The sequence below is a fragment of the Natrix helvetica genome, assembly GCF_964273705.1.
Source record: "Natrix helvetica genome assembly, chromosome: 9".
In the NCBI taxonomy this organism is placed as follows: domain Eukaryota; kingdom Metazoa; phylum Chordata; class Lepidosauria; order Squamata; family Natricidae; genus Natrix; species Natrix helvetica.
The window spans coordinates 1,442,220-1,470,157 of record NC_138560.1 but is presented as its reverse complement, the minus strand read 5'-3'; the positions used below and the strand labels follow the sequence as shown (position 1 = coordinate 1,470,157).

The 27,938-nt window shown below is 48.9% G+C and overlaps 1 protein-coding gene across 1 annotated transcript; it reads right to left on the bottom strand.

Moving 5' to 3' along the window:
- Positions 1-6: 6 nt before the first annotated feature.
- SLC1A5 (solute carrier family 1 member 5) lies at positions 7-21,693 on the bottom strand. The gene is made up of 8 exons (XM_081962232.1): positions 21,074-21,693; positions 12,960-13,002; positions 10,548-10,649; positions 10,070-10,236; positions 7,872-8,105; positions 6,787-6,981; positions 4,632-4,766; positions 7-3,173 (listed from the first exon to the last, which is right to left on the bottom strand). Exons 1-8 carry the CDS (start codon positions 21,589-21,591, stop codon positions 2,936-2,938), a joined length of 1,632 nt encoding a protein of 543 aa, XP_081818358.1. The 5' UTR covers positions 21,592-21,693; the 3' UTR covers positions 7-2,935.
- Positions 21,694-27,938: the final 6,245 nt, after the last annotated feature.

The window sequence follows — 27,938 nt, the reverse complement described above, 5'->3', positions numbered from 1 at the left end:
ACTTAATGAATATGAAGTTGGTTTATTTCATCAAATTTAAAATAGATACGTTCTCTCCGGCAACCTTTCATGGACTTTTCCAGACATCAAGGTTGGCTTTTAAGGGTTTGTTTATAGACAGAAGAAGAGATCATTTGTTTTAAGAGGTGGTATGAAGTTCCTAAAAGTGTTTATACTCTTGTGTTGTAATGAAGGGGGGAACTAATTTATGTATTTTTCCTCTTTCAACTATTTTTTGTTTTGTTTTCTGCCCTATTTTGTTTCTTTTTTCAAGCTGGCATAAGTTCTCATTTTTTTCCCACGGAAACATTCAATAACATTACTTTTTCAAAAAAGGAGGAAAACTCAACAGCTCCTCAGAATTCGGGAAAGAACTGGCAGGAACCACCGATGCCCAGATTTTAAAAGGGTGAGATTCTACGGAAATATCTGCTGCCGGAAAACGCAGGCAAGCGTGATCTGCCATGCGCCGCGCAATAGCGGCTGCCTTGTTTTTAAATATCTGAGCATTAATGACCAGAATCCTGTGATGGGAACTCATGTGCTCACAGCCTCAGCCTGGCCCCAGAGAAGCCCCCCCACTTTTTTTTTTTTGCAAAAAACCCAAAAAGACAAAACACTTGCTAAAATCCCCAATACAGCTTTTATTCTGTGCAATGGGGCAGCTGACACCCCTCTTCAAAGCAATTGTTTCGGTAAAGCCCAGCCAAGTGCCGTGTGCAAATGCATTATTCGTTGGCCAGTAAACAAAAAAAACCAGTTTGACCCTGCTCTTTTGCACATGGAGTGTCCACTCATCCTGGGGGGGGGGGAGGGGGGGAGAGAAACATCGCCCCGGGTTGTCCAGCTACAAAACAAGGACTCATGTTCACACACAAACATCGAAGGAAGTCACGGATCCCAGGCTCACAAAACTAGATCCCAAATTCTCCCGTTTTTCTCCAGAATTCTCGCCAAGCGGGACCACCCGCCGAGGGCCTGACAGAGCAGCCCCATGGTTTTCATCTGGTCTTCTTTCAGCCCAGCCCCAACCCAGACTGATCGCCCCAAAGTTTCAGAGAACTTGTCAGGCCCAATGCGCCATGGCCAAGACCTGGGAGAGTGGCCCATTTGCCCTTGGAGTGCCCGTCCAATGCTCAGATGGCATTATCCAGAGGCGCAAAAGATTAGCTCTCATTATTTATTTACATGGCTTTCTACATTGCCCAGCTCCCAGACTCTGCGCACAAGGATGCCAGGCGGTGCCCGTTTTCCTCTGCAAACACACCACAGGCGATCCTCAAATTATCACCTTTCATTCAATGACTAAAGGTACAATGGCACTGAAAAAAACCCGGACTGATTTTTCACTTACGACCACTGCAGCGTCCCCATGGCCGTGGGAAAAAAACCAGACACTTGGCAACCGACTCATATTTACGACCGTTGCGGTGTCCCGGGGTCACGTGATTCTCCTTTTGCGACCATCTGGCAAGCAAAGTCAATGGGGAAGCCAGATTCACTTAACAACCAGGCGACTGACTTATCAACTTGTGGCAAGGAAGGGGGTGAAACCTGGGGCAAAATTCATTTGACCACTGTCTCACTTAGCAACGGAAATCTGGGGCTCAATTATGGTCATAAATCAAGGATTACCTGCCCCATAAACACATCTACTGGAGGAATAGCAAACTCCATTCTATTGAATTTGAAAAATTTGGCTGCTATTCCCCTGCCCCCCCCCTTCCTATCTTGCTACATCTACATGTGTAAAAGCTGGCCTCAAAACCTGGGCAGACCAGAGCCACGAGGCTGCCAGCTGCTAACTCTTTAGAGCCACGTTTAAAGTCTTTCAACTTGTTTGGCACAAAAAAACAAAACCTGGAATATCGATTTACAAAGAATCACGAGAGGAGAGAACCTTCAGGGGGGTCCGTGAAGATTTCAGAACAAATTCTTTTCCCGTATTTCTGCTGTGAAACCAAACCCGAGCAATTCCCCCTCCCCTCTTTTGGAAATAAATTACATCGCAAATCAGCCGTTCATAAAACAAAAGGACAATCATCCACAGAAATGAAATTTAAAAAACGGGTCGAGGGGAAGACGGTGAAACGAAGTTAGCCACGTCGAAAGGCAGTGAAAAATTCATCCGGAGGTCCCAGTGTCAGCATAGGGAGTGTTACAAGATGGAAATAAGAATTTCCATTAGAAATCTCTTCCCCTCCAGTTTCTGCATTTAGGAAGGTCTTGTCGGTCGCCTTGCAAACAATATTCAAGTTTTTTGGATTTGGAAAAAAAAAAACCCACCCACCAACGGAGTTAAGAATGAACCCAGTTCATTTCTCGTCCTCCTGGCTCGACTGGCCAGAGAACATCAAGTAAAGAATGGAAGGAAAACAAATGAGAGGGAAAAAAATAGGATAAGACTGAAGACTTTTTCTTCTGGCTTGGTCCAAAATATAAAAATAAATGCGGAGAAAATTGCACCCGAAAGAGAAAACAAACAAAAGTAGGATTGAGCGATCTGGATAGGTCGATTCATTGGCTGAGTTTTTCTTTCTTTTTTCTTCTTTTAACTGAATGTCACCGAAGAGAAATGTCTGGATTTGCACAGCGAATATTCCCTCGCTGCTGATTTTCAACAACCGCCACCAGAACTAGGGAGAAAAATTTGGGATGAATGGAGTGATGATCCCACAGCATCCGTTGGCGTTGAAGTTTCCAAATGTACGAACTCTGCGTGAAGTTCAAAGAAGGAAGAACCTGGGGATGGGGAGGGGCAGGCTGTGTTTAAAGCCAATTTCTCGGTAGAAAAGTTCTCCCGTTATGAAATCTCTCGTCACCTGGGAAATTCCGACCTTGAAAGGCGGAGCAAAATTTTAAAATTCTTTTTTTTTTTTTTGTTTTGATAAAAAGAATATCTCCCCCTAAACGGCCTGGACTTTGATGAGTTCAATCACATCACGGATTCTTTTTCGCAAGATTTGTTACCCTCCAAATGGGTTGGACCGTTCTGCTTAATCAGCGGGGACCCCTCCTCTATCCCCTCTGCCTTGCTGGCCTCCACGGCCTCCGTCTTCACCTCCAACAGGTCGTCGCTCCCCGTCTGGCCCAATTTCTTCTCCGAGTACACCTGTAGCAGCCCTGCACCAAAGGCATCGCCCTCCACGTTCAGGACGGTACACGTCCGGTCTCTGCAAGGGGGGGGGGGAGGAGGAGGAACTGGGTGTGAGAATGCATGCAAAATAACCCCTTGGAGAGAAGCAGGGGGAGGTAAGCCCCTCTCTTCTAGCACCGATGATGTTACCTAGTTGGGTCCCGAAACGTCTGCAAGGAAACCACCAAAGCTCAGAGAGCACCAAGGACCCCTCAGTTCAACCCTGAGCTACAAATATTCTCTTTGATTAGATCTTCATGATTGCTATAACGGACCTTTGGCTCTAATGCAGCCAAGGTGTTCTCTTTGGCCGTCCATAGGTAGCCTTCTGCTTATAATCTAACAGGGCCTGTCCGTCACAAAACGGGTCACCCGTGCACCTGGCAGCCAGTAGAACTTCAGAACCAGGTCAGAGTTCTAATGGGGAGCTCTGTCGTAACTTCAAAATAGTCAATGAGAGAACGGTCGTAAGTCGAGGACTTCTTGCACAGGTCCCTTGTCCCATTGGGAAGGAGTAACCTCCACTCCAATCTCCCAGGGACAGCCTGCCTCAACTCCACCGCCAGGTTCCTCCAGCTGTACCAGACAAGCCTGTTGGAGACCCCTCCTCCCTTTGGTTACACAACTTTGTTCCACACAAACACAACAAGATTCCAGAGGGCAGCTGGACAAGCAACTGGCTTTAAGTCCTCCTTCCAGGCTGCACCCAAAGGTCAGAGCAAGGGTGGGCAGCTAGGGCCCCCTTTCTGGCCTGCGGACTTCAACTCCCAGAATTCCTGAGCCAGGCCTTGCAGGTGGAAAGTCCCAAATCTCACATAACGTCTTGCGAAGGACTGCGGAGAGCAAGGATCTCTGGGAAGCCCCGAGACCTACTCCAGGTCTTCTCGTGATCTGCCCTTCGGAGTCTACTGGGAAAAAAGACCCTCCCCACAGTTCACTTCCCTTTGCAGAACCTCAAGAAGAAAATGGAGGTTATTTCGCGACCTACAACGGTTCGTTTACTGACCGTGCAAAGTTATGCCACCGAAACAAAGCGACTTTTAACCATTTTTCACACTTACGGCCGTTTTAACACCCCCAGATTATGAGATCAAACTTTAGACCCTTGGCAGCTGACTCGTACTTATGACCGTCGGCATGTCCCGGGATCTCCTTTGGCAACCTTCTGACGAGCAAAGTCAACCGGGAAGTCAGATTCACTTAACAACAACCGGGTTGATAACTTAACAACTGCAGGGATTCGCTTTACGACTGTGGTGAGAACGGTCGTAAAATGGGGCAAAACTCCCAGCGGTCTTACTCAGTAACTGAAATTTTGGACTCAATTGTTGTCCTACGTCGAGGACCTCTAATCCTCGGACCATCTGCCCACCCCCCTGCTTTAGGGTCTCCCTGACAAGCTGGCCCACCTACTCTATGGTTTCAACAGCCTGACCCGTGAATCCCGATTACTTCCTGATCGTGGGCCGTTGCCCATCTCGCCGGCCATACTTACACAAGCCAATCCACCGCCAGGATGAGCGAGATGTCGTTGGTGGGCAAGCTGATGGCTTCCAGGATGATGGCCAGGGTGAGGACGCCCCCCGCAGGAATCCCAGCTGCTCCCACGCTGGACGCAGTCGCCGTGATGCTGTGGTTGAAACCAAGAAGGGCAGAGACGTTAAGAGTGAAACGCCATCGACCAACAATGTGTATCTGATGGAAACGGTTAGCAAAGGATAGCAAAGAAAAGCTGAACCTCGGAGACGACGCAGGCATGGCTGGAATAGAAGGGAATGACCCTGCCAAAGGGGAAGAGACACTCCCTCCTGCTTTGAAGCAGCCTCTTTCCTCGACTTCTCAACATCAGCGTCAACCTGGTGGAAATGTTTTCACAGAAAAAACCTGTACAGGTGCAGATGAGGGCAATACTGGCATGGTAAATCCAGGTACCACCAAACTACCTTCAGCGGGCAGCAATTCCTGATCCCCAGACTGGACATTAAAAAAAAACAGTTTGCAAAACAGACTTCCAAGGAGAAAGTCAACAACTTTCAGAGAATGAAGCAAAGTGAGTCAGACCATGATAATTGAGCATAATTGCATGGGTTATCTCAAGTTCATTAAAATACCTAATATCTACCCCCCCCCCCCCCGAAAAAAGCAAAACAAAACAAAAAGGGCAGAGAAGAAAGTTTAGACACCCTGGTTGAACCCGGGTTTTGGGGCAGCTGTCGGCTACCGACCCTCTAACCTCACACCTTCATATTCCAAGAAACAAAGATATGAACTTTTAGCTACACGACGAAAACCTTTGGAATGGGGTGGGAGTAGGAATGGATTCCCAGAGGAAAATTGCAGACTGCAGGAACCATTTGCGCCACTCAGCTGACCCTGAGGACACAGAGAAGCTTCCAAGTTGCCTCAGCGACCCTCTAAAAGGATGCAAAGGACCAGCTGTCTGCAAGCAGCATCAATCCTCCCCTTTCCCACCATCCAGTCAGAGCTGAAGAAGCTTCTTGGATGAGAAGCGAAACATCTTCAAAAGAAAAAACAAGTCCAGTTGCCTCCTGAAAAAGCACCTTTGGGATAACCATGACCTGGAGGACAGAGAATCTCTACAGATTTTCATCTTCCAAGATCTCGTGACATTAGAACATCTGGATTGAGATCTGCTCTTTTTATTGCCTTGCAGGAGCTTTCTTGCTCATTCGCACAACCGAAAGAGCGAAACTTTTTGCCAAGTTTCCAACTCACTGAAGACACAAGCCAAAATTCAGCTTTTGAGGTTCCACCCTGAATTTCTCCAGAACCTGTGATTTCAGCATCTCTCATTAAAGTCTGTTAGTCTGAAAACTATTTCATTTTATTTTTTGGTGGGGGGGGAGGGGGGAGATGCGTCTTTCCATCACCATGTGTCCCAAAGCAACCTCTACATATGAATTTCTCCTTTGTTTCTGGGGCATCCTCATGACTCTTTTTTCCGCCGACAAAATTACAGCCTGTTAAAATTTTAACATCAGACTCCTCTCACGGAGAGAAATGAGCAATCGAAGTTCCGTTGAAAGGACTGCTTCAATCTCCCCAAATTAAATCGTTTAAAGAGGCTTTATTTTATTTTATTAAATTCATAAGTTGCCCATTGGATTGTCCGGAGTTTTACAGTCTCCTCTTGGTGAACTTTGCAGAATATTGCAAGGCTGGGAGAAGTCACAAGATATGGAGAATTTTAAACGGGGCCAGAGGAACATCAGGGCTTGTTTACACAACTAGGTAATCATGGTTTGTTTCTAACCATGTTGATCACTGATTGGGTTATAGTTATGAGTAAGATTCCTGTGGTGAGTTAAATAAGTGATTCTGAACCTTGGCTAGCTGGCTGGGGAATTCTAGGACTTGAAGTCCACATATATTAAAATGGCCATGGTCAAGAAACACTGTTCTAAAGTTGACATCTGATCTTGAACATGGTCCAGAAAGCAGATCTTGCAAAAAGAAACTCTTGACTTCAATTTATGTAGCTTTAATTGGAATTAAAACCAGGGGGATGCATTGATACGTCCGTCGTATCTTCAATGCACTTCCTCTTTTGATCGTGTGAACGCAAAAGCGTTTTAGGGGTCGCTTCTAAGCAAGACAGATCGGGGGGGAGGGGGCCCCTCAATACTCACAGGATGGTGATGACTTGGATGAAGTTGAGTGAGACGTTGTTCAGCTGGGCGATGAAGACGGCGGCCACGCACTGGAAGAGGGCTGCCCCATCCATGTTGACAGTGGCCCCGATGGGCAGGATGAAGCGGCTGATGTGTTTGGAGACGCCGTTGTTCTCCTCGACAGACTTCATCATCAGGGGCAACGTGGCAGAGCTGCGGGGGAAGAAGCCAGAGATGGGATGGGCCATCAAGGCCTCCAAAGATGTTCCTTGGGGTATCGGAAGGATTCCGCCACCTCTCCTCCTGCCTTCGAAGCATCCCTCCCCATCACCTGTTCTTGAGCACCCATCCAACATCTGGGACCCATCACATTCATCCAGCAGAGCAGATTCTGTGATCTGCCTGGAGAGAACAGGACGTTCTCCTCAACAGGGGCACCTACTTGCCAAAACGGACTCAAAACAGTCCTTCGAGGTCGTCCCGAGGAAGCAAAGCACATTGGGGTGTCCAATGAAGGCAAGATGGTGGCCACAATATCATCCACTTGAGCTACCACCTTTTTGTTTCTTCAACATCTGCCTGGATGCCAGAAGGCTGAAGTGAGCTAATTCTGGGGATGCTCTTAACATGAACTAAAGGGGCCCTTGATGCACTCTGAGCTTGGGGGTTTTCTTGCAGACGTTTCATGACCCAACTAGGTAACCTCATCAGTGCTAGAAAGGAGAAGGGTTTGCTCTCTATTTATTTACAAGTTGCTTGCCTTAGAGAGCAACCTCTATTCGCTTGGAGCCCTGATGACGTTATCTGGTTGGGTCATGAAACGTCTGCAAGAAAACCACACACAACAGACCCTTCCTCCCTCTTTCTCCTGTCCACAATCCTCCCCTTCTAGCACTGATGCTGTTACCTAATTGGGTCATGAAACGTCTGCAAGAAAAAACCCAAGCTCAGAGAGCACCCAGGTCCCCCCAGTTCAACCCCCAGCTCCAACGATTGTCTTCTACGGGTCTTGACATGAAGCCTGCATCCCAAGCAGACATCTTTGTGGATGGTTCTCCACCCATCCCACCCCACCTCCTGCCCCTCTGGTGGTCTCTGAGTACCTGGAGGAAGTCCCGAAGGCGGTGGCCAAGGGGGTGAAGATGCCCCACAGGAAGCGGTAGGGGTTCCGGCGGGTTAAGACGAAGTAGATCCCTGGGAGAATCAGCAGCCCGTGGATGGCGTGGCCCACCAGGCAGCAGCAGATGTATTTGCCCAGGCTGGTGAAGAGAAGCACCACGTCCTCCATCTCCATAATCTTCCCGGCCACCAGAAACATGATACCCACGGGGGCGAACCTGGGAAGGAGAAGAGGCCATCAGCCCAGCTGGAGATCCAGTCCCAGGGCAGCATCCAGTGCTGGAGGGAAGTTGGGGGCATCAGCAGAACTTTAACCCAGGGGCCCCCAACCCCCAGTTCGTGGACTGGCACCGGTCCGTGGCATGCCAGAAACCTGGTTGTGCCAACAAGCGAAGCCCCATCCAAGGGATGCCAGCAGCACGCGAAACAACGGCCCCTCCAGTCCATGGATAAATCTTTCTACGTGGAACTGATCTCTGGTACCCAAAAGGTTGGGGGTCCATGACTGAAACCCACCTTGCAATTCTGTCCAGAGGCAGAAAACCCAATTTTTGTTAATTTTTTAATTAACAAAAATCACCCAATTCTTGATTCATTTTGAATGTTTAATGTCTTTTTTAACAAGGGAGTAATCTACTTAATAATACAAAGAATTTGTGTTTGCCCAAAACTGGAAAAACAGGGAAATCCCACAAGAAGAGAATGTAATTAGGAAAATTCTGATTTGTGCTGAAATGGATAAATTGACGAACAAAGACGAATCAGAATATTAGATGATCTGGGATAAATCTTATTGATGGTTGGAACAAAAAAAGGAAAGACCCAAAATAAGCAATGACTTAGGTAGTTTTTAAATTTAACTGAGTTTTAACCTTAATTTCAAAAGACCCCAGGACGCTACCACTGTCATAAATGTGAACCAGTCACCAAACATCTGAATTTTGATGACGTGACCAGGCAGGGATGCTGCAACCGTTGTAAGTGTGGAAAATGGTTATAAGTTGCTTTTTTCAGTGCTGTTGTAACTTTGGTCACTAAATGAACCGCTGTAAGTCGAGGACTACTTATACCACGCTAGGATATAGCCAGACTCACCTGCAACATTTGCTGGTTTGGTTGCCTCACAAAATGCTGGGCCATAAAATGGCTTGTCTGCGTTTAGTGTACCATGGGAATATGGACGCTTCAAACCAGGGTTACGGTTTTTGGCAAGATTTCCCACCTCTGGTGATTGGGGAAGGCTGAATGAAGAGACTGAGTCAGCCCACTTTAATTGCAGGCTAACTAATTATTCAGTCAACAGTGGGGAAACGAGCGAATTCAGCCTCTGGATAAACTGGGATTAGGCCCTAATTCTTAATCCAAGAAGGCTTTCGCAAGGTTATAGAAACTCAATCAAACAACCCCCACCTCAAGTTTCTAGTCCTTCTGGCTGCAGGAAAAAAAACCCAGCTCCACTGCAGAACTCAAAGGGGTCAGGACCCCTCTCCTGCGTCAAAGAATACATGGCAAGAAGCCGTAGAGATGTAAACACTTCCAGCCTCAAAAACCAACTTTTCCTAAGAAAAAAACCAATGCTCTGACCCAGCTCCCCAAACACAACAAGCCTCTTCAGTGAACTCAGAAACTCCTTTATTAGGAGCGCCGGCACAAAATTTCTCTCACCCCAGGCTAAGAAGTTCGTCTGGGCGGGAGATGAATAGTTGTTTGCCAAAGCTATTCATCTCCACCCATTGCCTTTTATCCCCAGAGTTAGGGTGGGGCTTTGCTAGCAGGGCTGGCTCTTCCTTCCCAAGGACCGGCCCATAGATTTCCACTGCTCTCCTCTCCTCTGCCTTCTGTCAGGCACTGGGCCCAGCTTTTCCTCCTCTTCCTCATCAGCATCTTCAGACCTGGGGGCTGTTGACTCTCCACCTGAGGGCTGATGGACAGCCCAGAATCCGCCTCTCTTTTTCTGCCAGCTCCATTCCCTCTTCCTCCTCGGAGCTCTCAGGCTGCCCTCATGCTGACCCTGACCCCCACACCGCCTCCTCCTCCTCCGTGGTTCACAGGCCACAACAGTCAACCAGCACCGGATTGGAGCAGTTAAGGGTCCCAAACCCTAAATTCAGGCCCTCAAAAGGAGCTTGTGACACACACTTTTTGTGGCCCAGAAGAGGGTCCTTACGAGCAGCATCCTTACCACATAATCCAAGAAACCAAGATCATGGTGGCTTCGTTGAAGGAGTTGAAGAACTTGATCAGGTTCTCCCCTTCGGGGCCGAGCTTCCTCAGGGCGATCCCGAAGACGATGGCAAAGACCACCAGGCCGAGGATATTCATGCCTTCCACCTCCTCGCCCACCGGCCTCTGGTTGCAGGAGAGAGAGAACCGTCAGCACAGACCGAAAACCAGAGGTAGGGAACGGCGGCCCCTTTGGGACTCGCGAACTTCAACTCCCAGGACTCCTGAGCTGGCCATGGGCGCACCGCTCGACTTATTTTAACAGAAGGGACCTTGTAGGTCATCTAGTCCAACCCGCTGCCCAAGCAAGCTGACCTCTGCATTCATGTGAACGATACGAGTCAAGCTGAACCCCACTCACTTGGCCCAGTTCTAAATTGGCCCTAAATTGGGGACCCCTGCCTTACACTACACAACATTCTTGCATTTTTTTTTACCATCAAGACTGTCTTGTTCATAAAGTTGGTTCCATTCTCAAGTGCTGCCATGCTGCTGAGACCCGTGTTCTTCTTTTCATCCTTTTTATGAACAGTTGAGTACTAAGAAGGAAAACACAACAGATTGTCTTGTTTTCGCTGCGCTTTCTCCAGGAAAAAGGATTTGGGGTTGGGAGAGACACACCCCGTCAGATCTTTCCTGGTGACTCTTGTGCCAACCACATGCCCTCACAAGACCCAGTATGCCCAGGGCAGGAGGACCACACCACATAATATCTGGATAAAAAGAAACCACTCCTTTCAAAGTTGTCTTTGTTGATTCAGGCTCAGAGTTTACACAAACTGGCAGACAAAAGCTTTGCCCCTAATCCGTGCCAAGGAAGACTAAGCCTTTGCCACTTTGCATCGGCTTCCGGGATGGAAGGAAGAAAAAGAGATCTTTTTTTTCCCCGTTTCTGCCTTTAACAAAAAGCAAAATCAGCTGGTATATTTATCTTTGGAAAAGGCAGGTGATTGCACCACTGAGAAGGCAGGGGCATGGAGAATGAGAAGTTAATGCCAGGACAAAATTGTTAAAACTCAGCAAAAAGTCTATCCGGGGTCCAGAAATTGGCCTTTTAAATTAACACGGCCATTAAAAATTAAGCCAAACTGACTCAATGACCTGTGTACCCAAAACAAAAATGATGAGATGCCAGAGTTTGAAATGGCTGGGCGAGGCGGGGGTCTTAAGCAAGAGTTTACGAGAGGGTAGGGAACAGAACATCTCGCCCACCCTTTCTCTGCCAAAGCAGAAACACGGCCCTTCTTCCAGTCTTGCATTCTAGACAAGATGAGCAACGCATAAATCAGATAAATAGATAGTTAGATAGTTCTTCCTTCAAACAGTGAGGTAGGGAAATCCTCATCCTGCATCTCTGGATACATTTTGAATTTGAATTTAATTTTTAACTCTTTTATTTTTGATTGTGACTTTTTTTATTGTAATACCCTTTCTCCCTGAAAATAAGACCTCCCCGAATATTAAAGCCCAATTGAGTTTTTGAGCGCATGTGCTGAAATAAGCCCTCCCTGAAAATATTGTAACCCAGCAGCAGCCATGCGGTCACCACGCTCGCTGCCTCCTGCACCTCAAAAATAATAAGACCTCCCTGAAAATAAGGCCAAGCGCTTATTTCGGGGGTCAAAAGAAAATAAGAGCCTGTCTTATTTTGGGGGAAACACGGGAGTTATGAATAGCTGCTGCTATGTCTATTTGTCCACCATCAAGTCTCTCTGCCAGGGAGATGGGTGATCCCTAAATATGATAAACATACACCCGCAATTACCGTATTTAAGACGCATCTTTTTCCCTCAAAAGAGGCTGAAAATCTGGGTGCGTCTTATACACAGAATACAGCAGTTTTTGCTTCCTGAAACCCCCTCCTCTTCACCAAAATGGCCTTGCAGAGCCTTTAGGAAGCTTCCAGAGTGCTCCTGGGGGCTGGGGAGGGCAGAAATGAGCTAAAAACGGCCCAGTTTGTGCCCCCCCAGCCCCCAGCAGCACTATAAGCTTCCTAAAGGCTATCCAACCCCCCTCCTTTTTTTTTTTTTTTTTTTACAAAAATGGGTTTCGTGAAAAACGGGCTATTTTTCACTCGTTTTTTTTTTGGGGGGGGGGCAATCCCCCAGCACTCTACAAGCCTCCTAAGGGCTAATCATGCCCTTTTTTTGAAAAAAAAATGGGCCCGTTTTTGCGAAAAACGGGCCATTTTGGGGAGGTTTGTAGAGTGCAAAAACTTTTTTAAAAAAATCCTCTTCAAAACCTTGCTGCGTCTTATACTCCGAAAAATACAGTAATTGTCCTGGACCTTCTTGATGGTCAAAGGGAGTTTTCCCGCATCCTCCCATTCTTTCTGGAAAAGAGGCTTTGGAAAACCTCTGATCCATCCACAGAACTCTCTTCTTCCATAAGTCACCCGGGGTCACAGAGAGCAGCCTGTGCTGCTGTCATAAGATGTGGTGACAGCCCCCAGTTTTAGTCCCTTTCCAAAGAGCCTCCGAATGGGAGCGGCTCAAATAACAGGATTATTTTTTTGTCTCAATCCCATCCCAGAGCATCAAAACAGCTGTTGCCAAAGGTCTTCAGCCCTACACTTGGCCCCCGAGTCCTCTTCCCCTCTTTCACACAACCCTTTGCGCCCAGTTCATTTATTTGTTTTCAATTTATTTGTTTACTGATTACGTGTCCCCATCACTCATCTCACCTAAGCGACGCAGCAGGGCAGTTTACGACATCACAATATAAAACCTTAGTAATATCTAAATTATACTCTAGATTCTGTTCCTCCACTTTATAGGGAGGGGAGGGGAGAGGGGAAGGAAGGAAGGAAGGAAGGAAGAAAGGAAGGAAGAAAAAAAGAAATAACTCACCGATCGGAATGTAGCAGTCACCAAGTTGGAAGGGAAGATGTTCCTGGGGGTAAGAGAAGAGGAGATAAATGGGCATCTGTGAGAACGCTGGAATTCTTGATTATTTAATTCATATTCGTTGGGCGAGGGGTCTCTACCGGCCGCCTTGAAAGAGGCGGTGGTGAGGCCCTTGCTCAAGAAGCCTTCCCTGGACCCAATGGACCTAGTCAATTATCGTCCAGTCTCCAACCTTCCTTTTTTAGCGAAGGTTGTAGAGAGTGTGGTGGTACAGCAGTTCCCTCGCCACCTGGAGGAAAATGATTATCTAGACCCGTGCCAGTCCGGCTTCCGACCCGGGCACAGCACGGAGACGGCCTTGGTCGCATTGGTGGATGATCTCTGGAGGGCCAGAGATAGGGGTTGTTCCTCTATCCTGGTCCTATTAGATCTCTCGGCGGCGTTCGATACCATCGACCATGGTATCCTGTTGCACCGGCTAGAGGGGTTGGGAGTCAGGGGCACCGTTTTACGGTGGTTTGGCTCCTACCTCTCTGATCGGACGCAACGTGTGTTGGCAGGGGAGCAGAGTTCGACCCGGAGGTCACTCACATGTGGAGTGCCACAGGGATCGGTGCTCTCGCCTCTCCTGTTCAACACATATATGAAACCGCTGGGCGAGATCATCCGTGGTTTTGGGGTGGGATATCATCTGTATGCTGATGATACTCAGCTATACATTTCCACCCCGAACCACCCCAATGAGGCCGTCGAAATGATGTCCCGGTGTCTGGAGGCCGTACGGGTCTGGATGGATGGCAACCGACTAAAACTCAACCCTTCCAAGACGGAGTGGCTGTGGCTTCCGGCCTCCCGGTTCAATGAGGTGCTTCCATCTCTGGCCATTGGGGGCGTCCAACTAGCCCCCATGGAACAGGTGCGCAATTTGGGCGTCCTCCTAGATGCCCGGCTGTCCATGGATGACCATGTGACAGCTGTGGCGAGGGGGGCGTTCCATCAGGTTCGCCTGATGCGCCAATTGCGCCCCTTATTGGACCGGGATGCCCTACGCACAGTCACCCATGCGCTAGTGACGTCTCGCCTGGATTACTGCAATGCTCTCTACATGGGGCTTCCCTTGAGATGCACTCGGAGACTACAGTTGGTCCAGAATGCGGCCGCGCGGGTGATTATGGGGAGGACTAGATACTCCCCTGTAACACCTCTCCTGCGCGAGCTGCACTGGCTTCCTGTGGTCTACCGAGTGCGTTTCAAGGTTTTGATTATGATCTTTAAAGCGCTTCATGGCACAGGGCCTAGTTACATGCAGGATCGCATCCTGCCCCACACATCCCTACGACCAACTCGCTCACACAGAGAGGGACTTCTCCGGGTGCCGTCCGCCAAACAGTGCCGGGGGGCGACACCCAGGAGCAGAGCCTTCTCTGTGATGGGCCCAGCCCTGTGGAATGACCTCCCCCGTGACATCAGGATTACTTCCGATCTCCGCTCCTTCCGTGTTCAGCTGAAGACCCACCTCTTTCAATTATCTGGCCTGGCTCAATCGTAATTTTTCTTATTCCTCCTAACTGTTTTTAAATTGTACTTTAAACGTTAAATTTTAATTGTATATTGGGTTCTTACAATTGGGGTATTTTAATGCTGGTTTTTAACTATCTATATGGTGTAAATTGTTACCTCCTCCGAGTCCGTGTCCGTGTATGCGTATGTATGTTTTGTATGTATGCCTATGTGTTTTTGTATATTCTCTATGTTTTATATGCCCCATTGTACGCCGCCCCAAGTCCTACTTGGAAAGGGAGCGGCTAATAAATTCAAACTTATTATTATTATTATATGCTGCTCAGTTTGAGATACGGATATAGCACGCGCGCACACGCCCACACACACAAGTAGACCTTCACTTATGACTGGGGAATTCTGGGAGTTGAAGTCCGTACTGCTTCCAACTGCCACCGTTGGGTAGAGACGATCGGGATGCTCCCCAGCTGGATCTAAGCCACAAAGAACTCACATCCAGCCCAAGAAATTCAGAACTCTCACTGATCCTGTAACCTGGTTTAACAAATGAAACCTCTGCAAGCCCACCGGCCAGCTCAGAGAGCACCGAGGACCCCACGACTCAACCCTGAGCTGCATAGATTCTCTCCTCGGGGGTCCAGAAAGTGGGGGTGTCCACCCCACCCCCCTTCCTCTGCTCCCGATGTTCAAGTGGCCAACTCTCTCCCTCTCTTTTAGCCGCCACAGCTAACAGCTGAGCCCCCTCCAAGGTTGGCACTGTGCAACCTCAAACAGTACTTTTCCTGCGTCCACACCTGTTGTCCATTTATCCATTTCTGGCAACCGTGTCAACACAGGAGCCAACATGCTTGCTGGCCTTTCAGTCACAGGAGCATAGCTTCACCAAGAATAAACCCCGCAGAGATCAGGTATCGTGGAGTTAAACTTTCCTGGCCAAGATCTAGGCTTGGACTCCTGTCCAGTCTCATCACACACACACCCCTTCTGCCTCCTCTCCTTCGTCCTGTTCTGGACATGACACCACCGGAGGACAACCTAAGATCAAACCCTCATTCCCCAAAGCTGGTGGCTCTCTTTCCAAAAGGAACATGTTGTGCCCTTGGCATCAGGAGCCACCAAAGGAAGTTCTGGAGAACATCTGAACGAACGGGGCTCTCTGCCAACTTGGCGCCTGGAAGACTTGTGGATTTCCAACTCCCAGAATTCCATGGCTGGCTGAGGAATTCTGGGAGTTGATGTCCACCAGTCCACACCTCCCCTTTCCCCCTTCTTACCTCCTCACCTGCTGGTGGCTTCTCTTAGCCCCCAGCTTCCCTAGAATACAACTCTGTGGGAATACAGGACCCACAACTAATCCTCAGTACATTAAAAGTGCAGTCTAGTAACATCATTGCTGGGCCAGATCAAGATCCATCTTGTGCGCCATGTGGCTTCACATCTGGGAAGTCCCAAACGCATCTCCATGCCTCTGCTCACTCCCTCCTGCCCCTGGCACTCAGTGGGCAGAGATACCCGTCACCCAAAGTTAGGAGTACCAATAATGGAGAACATTGGTATCTCTGTGTTGAACTGAGGGGTCCTTGGTGCTTTCTTGCAGAGGTTTTTATTACCCAACTAGGTAACATTGTCAGTGCTATATAGGAGTGAGTTTTGCACCATTTAGCCCTGATGATGTTACTTCCTTGGGTAATGAAACGTCTGCAACAAAGCAACTGAGTTCAAAGAGCACCAAGGACCCCATAGTTGTTGTTGTCATCCTCCTCCTCCTCCACTGTGCAAAACTCAACTCTCCCTTCTAGCATTGATGATGTTCTCTAGTTGGGTCATGAAACATCTGCAAGAAAACAAGCAAACTCAGAGTGCACCAAGGACCCCTCAGTTCAGCCTAGCCAGCTATAAGCCGGCTTCCGCAGGAGGGCTGAATGAGGAGCACAAAGCTGGCCAGCTCCTCTTGGATCTGGAGGTGGTGCTGACCTCCAGCCACTGGAGGCGTTTCCGTCTCCTCCCGAAGCCTCCACAATTCCCAGACTACAGGTAGTAAAGTCATCACGAGGGCTCATTCTCGGCCTGAATTGCTGGCCATTCATTTTTATGTTGGGCTCTTCCGGATGTGTGTGCAAATAGCAGCCTGGCTCATCCTTGTCTGCAAGGATTTAAAGTCTATTTATTATTAAACCGGTTGCCCGCCCGTTTTACCAAGAGGCTAAGTTGGATGTTGGTAACTTGCAAACCAAGGCCAAGAGTCATTCCAGTCATTTGTTTTCAGGGGGGGGGGGGGAGTGACTTACGACCGTTTTTCACACGGACGACCGTTGCAGCCTCCGCATGGTCACGTGTTCAAAATTTGCCCGCTTGGCCAGCTGACTCACATTTATGACGGTTGCAGTGTCCTGGGGTCACGTGATCCCCTTTGCAACCTTCTGACAAGCAATTTAACCACCTCACTTAGTGACCAAAACTTTGGGCTCCATTGTGGTCGTAAGTCGAGGACTATATATTTTGTGGAGCTGTGTTGGGTTCTGTTAAGCCCCCCCCCCCCCCCCAAGCCTGCAACTTTAATTCTTAATTTTAAGCAGGACAACTCACATAACTTTGCAAACTAGAAAACACGGCAAATGGTTTGAAGACAGACCATCCCATAAAAGGGGGGAGGGCAAGGGTCTTTGCAACCCCCCCCCAGGAGATTTTCATTGTGCTCAAATTCAGCACCGTTAAAAAAAATTGGAACCCAAGAAAAAATGTAATGTCTTCCTTGAACAAACTTCTCTCAAAAACTTGCAAAAATCAGATTTTTTCCAAAAAAAACAAGCAATTCAGGCCAGCGTGTCTTTCTCCCCTTCCTGAAGTTTTTGTCCCCCACCCCACCCCACCCCCAATAAATGCTATCTGCATTTCCCCCAATTTACTAGCTTTCCTCAGTTTACTCGATGCGCTGAATACAACTCAACACCCTTTTCTGTTTACTGGAAAAAAAATGCCTGCAAATCTGAAACTATTTGCTTTTCGGTCTTGAAATAACCCCCCCTCATAAATGAGACCTTTTTTTAAGGCAGGTTTCGGGAAGAAGAGGAAAAAGACAGAAAGAGAAAAAAACAAAAACCAGCCAACCTCCCCCTGGCAAAGAAACTCAACAACAGGGAAATGTTGCATCAGATTTGGCGGAAAGATCCATCCCCTTGCAACGCCCATTTTGCAAGGAAAAAAAAACGGTCAGAAAGAGGAAAAAAATGGGTTGCAGGTGAAGGATTTCATTTAGGGCATCGATCACCACTTTAGCTAAATCTTCTCTGCCTCTCAAGGCTTTTTAAAAAGCTCTTTCTCTCCCTCCAGCAGACGTCAACAGGACAGATATATAAATCACATTTTCCATGATGCTAAACTTGGAAATTCTGATTTTTTGTTGAAGTAGGTTTAAGCCGAAGGGCCTCGTGGCCGTGAGCTGTTTAAAGGGGAAGGAAGCTGGGTAGGTGGGAGTCTGTATAATGACTCCTTCTGGACTTAAAAAAAAAAAGAACGTATTTGTAATGACCAGAGTTGAGAGAGTAAAAAAAAAAAGGGGAGAGCCAATTCTTAAGGATATATCACTGCCCATACATCACAGTATGAGCAATTTTATTTAAGGTATTATTTAGTCAGAAAAAAAACCTGAATTACAAAAGCCACCTAGTCTAGTTTGTATCTGACTCTTCCCTCTCGCGTCCTCCTTTTCTGCTCTCTCTCTTCTTTCTTTGTCTTCTGATGTTTCTTCCTCTTGGCCTTGCCTTCCACTTTCTAGCTCCTCTTCACTTCCTTGTTCTTCTTCCCCTGTACAGTATTTCTCATAGAATGTTCTAAATAGGTGAGGAACCAGAAAAAGCCTCTGTATGCATGGGTCCCTGCCGGAGCACCAAGGAGGTGGCCGGTGCATCCATGCCTGTTTTGGGGTAATTCTTCGGGCTGTTTTTGTCCCCCCAAAACAGCCTAAAATGGCTCAGAAAATGGTCTGGGGTTTGGCCATTTTTCGGGCTGTTTTCCAGCACTCCGGTGCTTGCGAAGACCAGCATGCGTGCGCCAAAATCTAGAAAAGCAGCTGGTGACAGCGCGCATGCCCAGAGAGGGGTCTGTGTGTGCCATCTCTGGCACGCATGCCATAGGTTTGCCGATTCTAAACGATGCTCTAAAAAGGAAGCCTTTTTCGCCAAGGTTTAGCCTCGCTGGCATTTTGCAAACTAAGATGTGCGTCTAACCCTCTGTCTTCACTTCCATTCCTCAGAAGCTCTGGAGGAAAACTGTAAAGGCTCTTTCTAAGCCATTATTCCGAATCCCAGAATTCTCAGCTGGCTAGGAAATTCTGGGAATTTGTATATGCCTATCCTGAGGCCAAAGGTGTTCCAGAGAGACGGGGTGGATAATTCAAGTGAACGGCGACTTGCAAACTGTGGTTTTTGGGCAAAACCGCAGTGCTTTTGTTGGTTGCTAAATGGGTTTTTAGAGCGATTTTTTTCCAAGACGCTTGAAGGGAAAACTTGCGCCCGGGACACGCAAGGGCCAAGCTGCAAGTCCTGGCACCTCTCAAAACCAGCACCAGAGTTTAAAATTTCGCTGGAAGACGTGTAAGTCATCACCCACATCGGGGATTTTTTTTTCTGCCTCCAGGGACTGCCAATTGTGGCTGCTTGGCTACCTCCGTTAACAACACGAGGAGAAATCCAGAAAGATGCTTAGACAGAGCAGTGTTTCTCGAAGTTGGTGGCTTGAAGATGGGGGGACTTCAAGTCCCAGAATTCCCCAGCCAGCTTTGCAGCTGTTACAACAGGGCTTCCCAAACTTGGGGGCAATTAGTGCAAATTTTGTAAAAAAAGTAGTTTTTTATTTTCCTTTAGGTAACGACACACACAAGCAGGGTTGCCCAATTGCAATGGATGTTGGAAATTAGCTTTAACCATGCATGGCAGGAGGGAACCAAGACAAGCTGGCTAATAAGCCACAATTGGTTAGAAGAGACTCCCGCCTCTGTACCTGCCCACCCCCCCAAAAGGATCTTTCAAAGCAACAGATGGTTCTTGGGGGGGAGGACAGGGCAGACCTGAGGTTGCAAACCAGGATCCCAAAAGCCATCTGCTTTCCTCTTACGTCTCTCTACTCTGCCTCCCACCCCAAATATTTCATCAGAAGCCATGTCAGTTACGGAAAAGCCTGTTGGGGAGGGGCCACCAGAGAACATTCTGTACCATGTCTGGGTGTAAAGGGGGGACGGGGGACAGACTATGATCAATGCCCTTTTAAGGAGAACCCAGGATGCCCCAGGAAAGCAGGAAAGTTGGTCTCTTTCTAATTTTGCATCCTAAAAAATGCCAGATTTTTAATGTCACAGAGGGGTGGAACTGGTGAGGGGGGGGGGAGGGAGAAGGCTAGAAAAGGGAGGGGAAGGGAGGGACCAAGCACCAGCCCTCTGGGGACCCCCCTGGCCAGCGCTAACTTGAGTGGGCCGAACCGTCTCTCCGCGCCCTTTGTGGTTAATTGAAGGGGGCTCAATCTTTGGATCCAGTTCGATGATGCAATGTTCCCAGAGGGTTGCTGTGTGCTACAATTTTCTTGAGAAAAGGGGCTGATAACAAATCACCCAGCCCGGATCCGGATACACCAGGGGGAAGTCCCACTGCTCGGAAACGCTGCTCCTTGCGTGGCTCAATCCAACGTGGCCTTTCGGTCCCTGCCATATGTTGCAGGGCTCCCTAGCCGAGCTCAGCCCCAAATGCAAAGCATGGGATGTTTTATTTGTACTGGCTGAGACACAAAAGGCTCATTCACACATGGACACACACACAGACACACGCCTTCATTCATACACCCAGCCACATTGGGGGGAGGGGGAGGGTTCGGTCTCCAAAGTGAGCATCGCACACAGGAGAACGTGGCCACAATCCAGCCCACCAGGCTGCAAGACGTGCATGCCCCCTTCTAGTTGGGGGGCAATCTTTCCTCCCCTGCCAGATGTTTGCAGGAAGCAAATCCCCCAACATCTGGGAAGCCTTGAAGATGTCCCTCCATGGAGGCTGTCAATCATCCAGGTCATAGACAGAAGGTTCTTTTCCAAAAGGCAACTGTAGTTTCTTGGGGGGGGGGGGGGGGGTTGGAAAGCATGTTGCTTCTTTTAATGAACTGAAGATGAGAAGCAAAATGTTTTCCTCCCCAAAACAGGGGAAAAAGTCCAGGTGCCTTTTGGAAAACAACCCCTGAAGGTGATGATGGCTAGGGGATCTAAAACAGGGGTCTGCAACCTTGGGAATTTTAATTCTGGCGGACTTCAACTCCCAGAATTCCCAGTTATGGGAGTTGAAGTCCACGAAGCTCCTGATCTAAAAGGGAAAGCCGGCATCCATCCCCTGCCCTGGAAGAAGCCTTTTACGCCAAGGTTCAGCCTCGCTGGCATCCGCCTCTCACCTAACCAATAAAGCTGGCTGGGGAATTCTGGGAGTTGAAGTCCCCCAGGCTTAAAGTTCCCAAGGTTGCAGACCCCCTGATCTAAAAGGGGACGTCCGTCACCCACCCGCCCGCCCTGGGAGAAGCCTTTTACGCCGAGGTTCAGCCTCGCTGGCCTCCGCCCTCTCTCTCACCTGACCAGGTCGAGGAAGGAGTCGACCACCTCCTTCCGCGGGGGCAGCCCGTCCGTGTCGCCGTACTTGGCCAGGCTGGGGTCGGCGGCGCCGGCGCCGGGCTGGATGGCGAAGGCCAGCCCGACGCCCAGGGAGGAAGCCATCAGGGTGGTCAGGAGGAAGAAGAGCATGGCCCAGCCGCCCAGCCTGCCCAGCACGGCCGGGTCGAGGCTGGCGGCGCCGGCCACCAGGCTGCAGACCACCAGCGGCAGGATGATCATCTTCAGCAGCCGCAGCAGCAGCTCCCCCGGGAAGGAGTAGAGCTGCACCTCGGCAGCGCCCAGCCCGCCCGGACGCCGCACCGCCAGCCCCAGCGCCACGCCGGCCACAACGCCCGACACCGTCAGCAGCACCAGCAGGTTGGCCCGCAGGAAGCCCCGCAGGCGGGAGAGCCGGCTGCTCCGCCCGGCCATCACCACCGTCGACCCCCTCGCCTCCGGCCCGATGTCCCCGTTGGAAGCGCCCTTGCTGGCCGTCATGGTCCTCGGAGGCTTTCCGCCAAAGGGAAGCTCGGCTCCGGCTGGGCACACGTGGCTCCCTCGCTCCGGCTCCCGGCTGCTACACCACCCGTCCCGTCAAGGAGCCGCCGCCTTCTGCTGGTTTCGCGCGCATCCCGCCTGCCTTTTATAGCCTTGGGAGGGGGAGGAGGGAGAGGGGGTCTCTGGGATTGGCTGCGGCGGGAGTCCGCTCTGCGGGGGGTTGGAAGGAGGGGCGGGGCGGGGGGTGATTGCGTCAGCCTGCGCGGCTCCCGGGTGCGGCTCCGGAGCGGGGGCACGGCGGGGGGGGGGGGGCTGTGGAGCAGCACCTGGGCCCGCCAGGTGCGCTCAGCAACAGGTCCCATCAACCCCGTCCAGAGGGAGCCCAGTCCTAAGCAGGAATGGGCGTCGGGCTTCAGAACAGCTGCGGGCACCCGCATTCTGGAGGGCACCAACCTCTAGTGTCCCAGAGGGTGTAGACTACAACCTCCCTCATCCCCTGCCAGGACACTGACATTTGGAGGAGGAAGACTAGAACTTCCCTCTTCCCCTGCCAGGGCATCGACATGTGATGCATAACAGCTGGTGACGCTGGTCCTCCAAGGGGGTGGACTACAACATCCCTCCTCCCCTGCCAGTGATCCCCATTCCTTCCTTCCTGGCCCAAATATCCTGAAAGGAGCCAGCTCAGGGAAGGGGCGCTTTTGCCAGAGGTTTAGACTGCAACAACCCTCATGCCCTGCCAGGGCAGCAACATCCCGAGGGCACCAACCTCCAGTCCTCCAGAGATGTAAACTACAAAACCCTTCATTCCCTGCCAGGATGCCAACCTCTGGAGGACACCACCTGGAGACTCCAGTCCTCCACAGCTGTTGACTCAGTGAAGGGCATTCTGGCCAGAGGTTGTATTTGAGGGACACTCCAGCTGTGGTCTGCAGAAGTCCAACAGGTAGAATCCCTTCTTATTGGTGGACTTCTGCCTTATTTTCCCTGATGCTCGCAGAGATGGGATTGCAGAGACTTTTAGCCTGGCACCATCTTAATGTTGCCAAGATTGGGAAAAGCTGATTTAGATTTTAGGGGCTTGTCACCTCCAAATTCTCAGGTTTAGCAGTGATATTCCCAGAGCATCTGAAATCTGATAGATACCATGCGGGCAGACTGCTTGATAATCCAAAAAATCCTGGATTGTTCAGAGATGGATAAACTCACCTTGAAGTTAGAGGACAAGGAAGACTCAGAATATTATACAGTTTGGGAAAACTGGTTTTCAATCGATAAATAATAGGAACATGAAATGTACAACTTCGAAAGATAGATGCATAGATATAGGAATCATTAGGAATGTATAAAAGTGTATTTGAATAACAAACGGTTATGTTAGTACTGTCAAAATACTGTATACTGTAATTTATACAAAACTATTTTAAAGGTATTTGGATTGTAATGTTTTAAATTTTCAATAAAATGGGGGGAGGGATAAAATTTGGTAGATTTGAGAGCTCTGTGGCAATAAATGGCTGTTAAACTGTTAGAATACCGAGAGAATTAGAGATTTAAAACTAAAAATTATTGGAATTACTTATCCACATGTCCTTAACCACACATTAACTATAGACTGTATTCTAAGTAGAAAATTAGTATATTAGAAGAAACCATTTTTACACACTGCGGGTGATAAAAGATTACACAGTGTGAACAAGTTCAGCAAAATGAAGAGTTATCACCCATTATTTGCACAGTCAGAAATGTCTGTCAAAGGCAGACTGTCTGTCAACCTATAGTACAATAAAAAAACATAATAGAATTTGGACCAATTGTGATCGAGTTGTAGATCAGTTGCCATCATTAAACGCTGTAACCGTTTAACTCAAATCCGCCAATAAAAACTCTTTGGATCGCCTTCCTCTACTGCAGGGGTGTCCAAACTTGGCAACTTTAAGACTTGTGGACTTCAACTCCCAGAATTCCACAAGTCTTAAAGTTGCCAAGTTTGGACACCCCTGCTCTACTGCAATTCAGGAGTTACCATAACACTCTCTGTCTGGGCTGGGGGGAGGGGGGATTGAACCAAATGAGGAAATATTTACATATAGGTAGTCCTTGACTTATAACCACAATAGAGCCCAAAATCTCCATTGCTAAACAAGACAACTGCTCTTGCCACAGTTGTTAAGTGAATCACTGCTGGAGTTAAGTTCATCACACCGTTGTTAAGTGAACCCGGCTTCCCCACTGACTTCCCTCGTCAGAAGGTCCTGGGACCCTTGAAACTGTCATGAATGCGAGTCAGTTGTCGGACGTGTGAATTTGGCGTGACACTGGGAATGCTGCAAAGTCTGAAAAAACGATTGTAAGTCACTTTTTTTCCTTGATATTTCCTTAAAACAACAGTGAGGTAAGTTAAAAAGCGGGTTGGAAGTTAGAGAATCTATAAGATTGTTCATTGGGTTGAATATGAAGGGTGTTGTTTAGTATTTGTACTAAAATGTAACTCTGTACATCCACACTCATTCACACAACGATGCGTTTTTGTAGAAAAATAAAAAACTTCTTTAAAAAAGTCACTTTTTTCAGTGCTGTAACTTCAGTCATTAAACGAACTGTTGTAAGTTGAGGACTTAGCTATACTCTCATGAAAGCAAACAAAACAACGAAGCCAGAAGGAAGAATTTTCTCCTCTGTTTACAAGTATTTTGTGTTTGTATTAAAACCATGTGCTGGGTTATGTAAGGGACTCCTTTATGTAATGGGTAATTCTAGACCCCCGGATCCTCCTTGGGTGTCCCTTTGCGTAAGTGGACAGAAAAATATGGCATGGCCGTTGTGTTCTCCTCTTTTTTCCCTCCCTGTCCCAAGTCTCTGGCTTCCTGCATTGGCATTCTTCTCACGAATTTCCTCCCTGTTCAGAAGAGCCATTGGTGTGCCCCAAAAACGGCTTGTCTGCCTTTGCTAGAAGTAAACAGATGTGCCAGAGTCCCAGGGGTCTCCAATCTTGGCCACTTTAAGGCTTGTGGACTTCAATTCCCAGAAGTCTGCCTGCCCAACCATCAATCACAGCTTCTTGCCAGCAGAAAGTGGCTCCTGGTATGGGATCCACTTTCCTTCGGAAGATCCACCGAGAAGAGACGTTGCAGATTTGACTGGGCCATTTAGAATCCAAGCTGCTGAGATGCTCTCCCAGAGGGGAAAAACACAGAGAGAGATGAACCAGGAGTTTGGGTACCTGTTGCCATGGAGACCTTTCTCCATCAAGGCAGATGCCTGGAGAGTAAGACTTTGTCCCTGGAGGGGGGCAGAGTTGTGTCATCAAGGATGGGAGTGGGTGAGAATAGATCCTTTTTATGAGGATCGGTGGCTTTGGAGGGATGGGATGGGTGAAGGATCTGTCTGGCTTTGATCAGAGCAGCCGGCTTCATGGCACAAAATTTTATTTTGTAACAGATGTTTCTAAACTTAACATTGCAGTTTGCAAAGCTGGTGCTGTGTTGATTTCGACTACTGTAGAAAGTTTGGGAAAATTCACTGAGGTTAGAGCTGTTTTTGGTCATTGGCCAGAAAGTAAATTTATTCAGAACAGTGTTTTCCCAAACTTCACCGCTTTGAGATGTATGGACTTCAATTCCCAGAATTCTGTTCTGCTGGCTGGGGAATTCTGGGAGTTGAAGTCCACCCATCATAAAATGGCCAAGATTGAGAAAAAAGGGTAGTCCTTGAATTACATCACAACTGAGCCCAGAATGTCTGTTGCTATGTGGGACAGCTGTGTTGCCCCATTTTACAACATCTCTTCCCACGGTTGTTAAGTGAATCCCTGCAGTTGTTAGGTTAGAAACCCGGTTGTTAAGTGAATCTGGCTTCCCCATTGATTTGGCTTGCCAGAAGGTCGCAAAAGGGGGAAATCACGTGACACTTCAACCATCAGAAATATTGGTCAGTGGCCAAGTGCCTGGATTTTGATCATGTGACGGGGGAATGTTGCAACCGTTGTAAGTGCGAAAAATGATCCTAAGTCTCTTTTTTTCAGTGCCATCGTAACTTTGAATGGTCACTAAATGAATTGTTGTAAGTGGAGGACTACCTGAATTGTACCGGTTGGGGCAGGGAGTTGGACTAGAAGACCTCCAACGTCCCTTCCACCCCTATGACTCTAGTCCTTGACTTACAACCTTTCGTTTAGTGACTGCTCAAAGTTACAACAGCATGGAAAAAAGGGGCCTAGGCCTGGTCCTCACACTTACGACCATTACAACAATCCCATGGTCACTTAATAAAAATTCAGGCTCTTGGAACCAGCATATATTCACAAGAGTTGTAACGCCCCAGAATCAGCCGACTGCAATTTTGCAACCCTCCAGCTGGCCTGCAACAAGCAAAGTCAATGGGGGAAGTTGGTTTCGCTTAACGACCACATGATTAACTTAATGACTGCAGTGATTCGCTTAGCGACCGTGGCAAAAAAGGGCAATAAAATCAGACGCGACTCACTTCGTAACTGCCTTGCTTAGCCATGGAACTTCCAGTCCCCCCTCCCCATCTTGCAGTCGTAAGTCGGCTCCCTGAGTCCCCCCGTCTAGGTCGGTTGCTTTAAAAGAGGCAGGCTCCAGACACGGAGCCCTTTGACAGGCTGACCTCTGCGTTCCTCTGAACTTTATGGCTCCTCACCAGGAAAGATGAGTCGGCAACCACGTGCCTCCCAAAGTCAGCGATGCACAAATAAAACTGACGGGGAGAATTCTTCATTTCCCAAGAAATGATCATCTGGATCCCAAGACTGGTTTTTTTTTTCCTTTTGGCTTAAAGGTTTGGTCTCCCGCTGGATCCCTTCCATCGTTAGCCCATCGAGAGAAGTTCACTGAGGCCAGCAGTTGGGCAAGTAGTCAAGAGGCCATCGGATCAAACTTTGGAATTTGCCACCCCAGGTTGGATATTGGCTGGTCTGGCTTCCAACCAGAAGAACAGAGCTGGAAGGGACCTCGGAGGTCTTCCAATCCATCCCTCTTCTCAAGCAGGAGAGCCTGTGCCTGGGATGGCCAGCCTTGGCAGCTTTAAGACTTCCGGACTTCAGCAGGCTCAGCACGTCTGGCTGGGGACTTCTGGGACTGGCAGACCTCAAAGTTGCCAAGGTCGGACATCCGTGCCTGATGCCATTCCAGACAAATGGTTGCCCTGTCTCTTCTTGAAAACCTCCAGGGATGGAGAAGGAAGGAGGGAGGGAGGGAGGGAGGGAGGGAGGGAGGAAGGAAGGAAGGAAGGAAGGAAGGAAGGAAGGAAGGAAGGAAGGAAGGAAGGAAGGAAGGAGAATAGCAGAATAACAGAATAACGGAAGGGACCTTGGAGGTCTTCTAGTCCAACCCCCTGCTCAGGCAGGAAACACTATACCATTTCAGACAAACGGTTGTCCAAACTTTTCTTAAAACCCTCCAGTGTTGGAGCATCCACAACTTCTGGAGGCAAAGAGTTCCACTGATTAATTGTTCTCATTGTCAGGAAATTCCTCCTTAGTTCCAGGTTGCTTCTCTCCTTGGTTAGTTTCCATCCGTTGCTTCTTGTCCTGCTCTCGGGTGCTTTGGAGAATATTTTGACCCCCCTCTTCTTCGTGGCAGCCCCTCAAATACAGGAAGGCTGCTATCATGTCCCCCCCCCCCAAGACCTTCTGTTTGCCAGACTAGCCATACCCAGTTCCTGCAACCCTAGTAAGTTTATTTCTGGCCTCCCTTGCAGTCGTAACTCGAGGACTACCTGTAGAAGCCGTTTCCCAGTTGGTGGGAAAACCGTGGAGGCCAAAGGAGGAGAGGAAGCGAAATGGGGTAATCTTTCTGGGAGATCTTCTCCTCTTCTCCAGGGGATCCTGCCCAGGTGGGAAAAGGCCCAGAATTCCCCCCGGAGGCTCCCCGTGTGACTCCCCACCTGTATTCTGACAAGAGTTACGCAAAGGTAATTGCTGGCTTTGCCTTCGCTTGGGGGACAATTTTTTCTCCCTTGGCAAGCAAGCCACGGCAGGAATCCTTTCTGATTTTTCATCCCTGTAGGAATGTGGACGGCCTGCCAATGCCCCCCCCCCCACTGGCCCTCCGGCTTCTCTTGAGCACCTTTGTCTTTTTGGGGGGGGGCAAAGAGGAGGCGGAAATTAACATTTCATCCCTGTCTTTTGATCCCAGGCGAATCGGGACCCGTCTGTCCGTGCCAGAGGCCCCTGGACAAGGGGTGCAGCTTTGCCCCGACGCCCGGGCGTTTGCAAGGGCGGCAAAGGCAGGGCCACCGCTCCCAGGGCAGGGGAGATCAAGGCAGGGAGTGAGGCTGGGGCTTGCCTGGACTTAGGCGTTCAAAGGACGCAGAGCGCCGATGTT

Bases quoted from the DNA above. Each gene is read 5' to 3' on its own strand.
- SLC1A5 (XM_081962232.1), bottom strand. From the start codon at position 21,591: ATGACGGCCAGCAAGGGCGCTTCCAACGGGGACATCGGGCCGGAGGCG. The intron at 10,237-10,547 runs GTAAAAAAAAAT...TCCTGCAACCAG, and splicing joins TGAACAAGACAGTCTTGATG to AGGCCGGTGGGCGAGGAGGT. The intron at 3,174-4,631 runs GTAAGTATGGCC...CCCCCCTTGCAG, and splicing joins CTGGCGGTGGATTGGCTTGT to AGACCGGACGTGTACCGTCC.